The sequence below is a fragment of the Emydura macquarii genome, unplaced genomic scaffold (assembly GCF_026122565.2).
Source record: "Emydura macquarii macquarii isolate MOO-44397 ecotype Brisbane River unplaced genomic scaffold, CSIRO-AGI_Emac_v2 contig_1253, whole genome shotgun sequence".
Lineage (NCBI taxonomy): Eukaryota > Metazoa > Chordata > Testudines > Chelidae > Emydura > Emydura macquarii.
In genome coordinates, this window is record NW_027131390.1 from 619,899 (window position 1) to 621,717 (window position 1,819).

Below are 1,819 nucleotides of genomic sequence, written 5' to 3' on the forward strand. Positions count from 1 at the left end.
AGAAAGAGTGAGGGACTCTGCACAGCAGTGCAGCTCCTCTCCCTGTCATCGCTGCTCCCCCAGCCTGGAGACTAGGGACTAGCCAGGGACAGAAAGCGGCTGTCCCCCGACTGCTCCCTGCCACGGCCATCACGGAGGGAGGGCAAGCGACCCCCCAGACTGCCAGGGCCCGGCCCCTGACACCCCCAGGACAGGATCCCCTCAGCCACGGGGCCCGGCCCCTGACACCCCCAGGACAGGATCCCCTCAGCGAGGGGCCCGGCCCCTGACACCCCCAGGACAGGCTCTCCTCAGCGAGGGGCCCGGCCCCTGACACCCCCCAGGACAGGATCACCTCAGCCACCGGGCCCGGCCCCTGACACCCCCAGGACAGGATCCCCTCAGCCACCGGGCCCAGCCCCTGACACCCCCAGGACAAGATCCCCTCAGCCACGGGGCCCGGCCCCTGACACCCCCAGGACAGGATCCCCTCAGCCACGGGGCCCGGCCCCTGACACCCCCAGGACAGGATCCCCTCAGCGAGGGGCCCGGCCCCTGACACCCCCAGGACAGGATCCCCTCAGCCACGGGGCCCGGCCCCTGACACCTCCAGGACAGGATCCCCTCATGACACCTCAGGACAGGATCCCCTCAGCGAGGGGCCCGGCCCCTGACACCCCCAGGACAGGATCAGCGAGGGGCCCGGCCCCTGACACCCCCCAGGACAGCTCACCGGGACCCGGCCCCTGACACCCCCAGGACAGGATCCCCTCAGCCACCGGGCCCGGCCCCTGACACCCCCAGGACAGGATCCCCTCAGCGAGGGGCCCGGCCCCTGACACCCCCCAGGACAGGATCCCCTCAGCGAGGGGCCCGGCCCCTGACACCCCCAGGACAGGATCCCCTCAGCGAGGGGCCCGGCCCCTGACACCCCCAGGACAGGATCCCCTCAGCCACGGGGCCCGGCCCCTGACACCTCCAGGACAGGATCCCCTCAGCGAGGGGCCTGGCCCCTGACACCTCCAGGACAGGATCCCCTCAGCGAGGGGCCCGGCCCCTGACACCCCCCAGGACAGGATCCCCTCAGCGAGGGGCCCGGCCCCTGACGCCTCCCTTCCCCCATACAGGCTCCCCCCGACCCCCCAGGCTCGGTTACGCCCCCGGCCCAGCCCGGATCCCTCTAGCGGGGGCCCCGGCCCGCACCTCCTTCTGCTTGGGGTCCTGCGGGTAGACGTCGGGCGGCCCCAGGCGAGGCCGCTTCAGGGGCCGGTGCTCGTAGCTCAGGATCCCGAAGGCCGCCATCGCCGGGGGGGGAGGGGGTGGCGGGGCCGGCGCGGCTGGGGGAGAGACACAGCGGCCGGGCCACAACAAGGAACGGCGGAACCAGCCGAGCCGGCCCGAATCAGCACCCGGCACTGACGGAAACTGCCGAGCGGGATCGGAACTTCCGGAGCCGGCTCCCGGCCCTGACGGAAACTGCCGAGCAGGGTCAGGGCTTCCGGAGCCGGTTCTCGGCCCTGACGGAAACTGCCGAGCGGGGTCGGGGCTTCCGGAGTCGGCACCTGGCCCTGACGGAAACTGCCGAGCGGGGTCGGACCGCAGGAGCGGACTGTTGGCAGGGTGCCCGCGCCCCTTCCAGGCCCCGCCCCGGCAGCCGCAGGGCCTAGTGTGAGCCCCGCCCCGTGCCCGGCGGCTCGCGGCACTGCAGGCAGGCAGAGACCAGCGCGTGGCGCCTCGTGGCCCTGGCCCCCCCACGTGCCCTCCGACTCCTTCCCACCACCCTACGGGCGGCCCGGCCCTGCTGCTGGCGCTGGTGCTGGGCTGGGCTGGGGCTGGGCTG

General features: G+C 73.8%; 1 protein-coding gene across 2 annotated transcripts in view; it reads right to left on the reverse strand.

Annotated features, from left to right (window-relative positions):
* MED12 (mediator complex subunit 12) overlaps window positions 1-1,714 on the reverse strand; it is a 56,581-nt gene extending 54,867 nt beyond the window's left edge. For both annotated transcript variants that reach the window (XM_067547959.1, XM_067547958.1), the window contains exon 1: window positions 1,183-1,714. In XM_067547959.1, the coding sequence (XP_067404060.1) occupies window positions 1,183-1,281 (99 nt within the window). In that variant the 5' untranslated portion in view covers window positions 1,282-1,714. The remainder of the gene's footprint in view (window positions 1-1,182) is intronic.
* Between the last annotated feature and the right edge of the window lie 105 nt (window positions 1,715-1,819).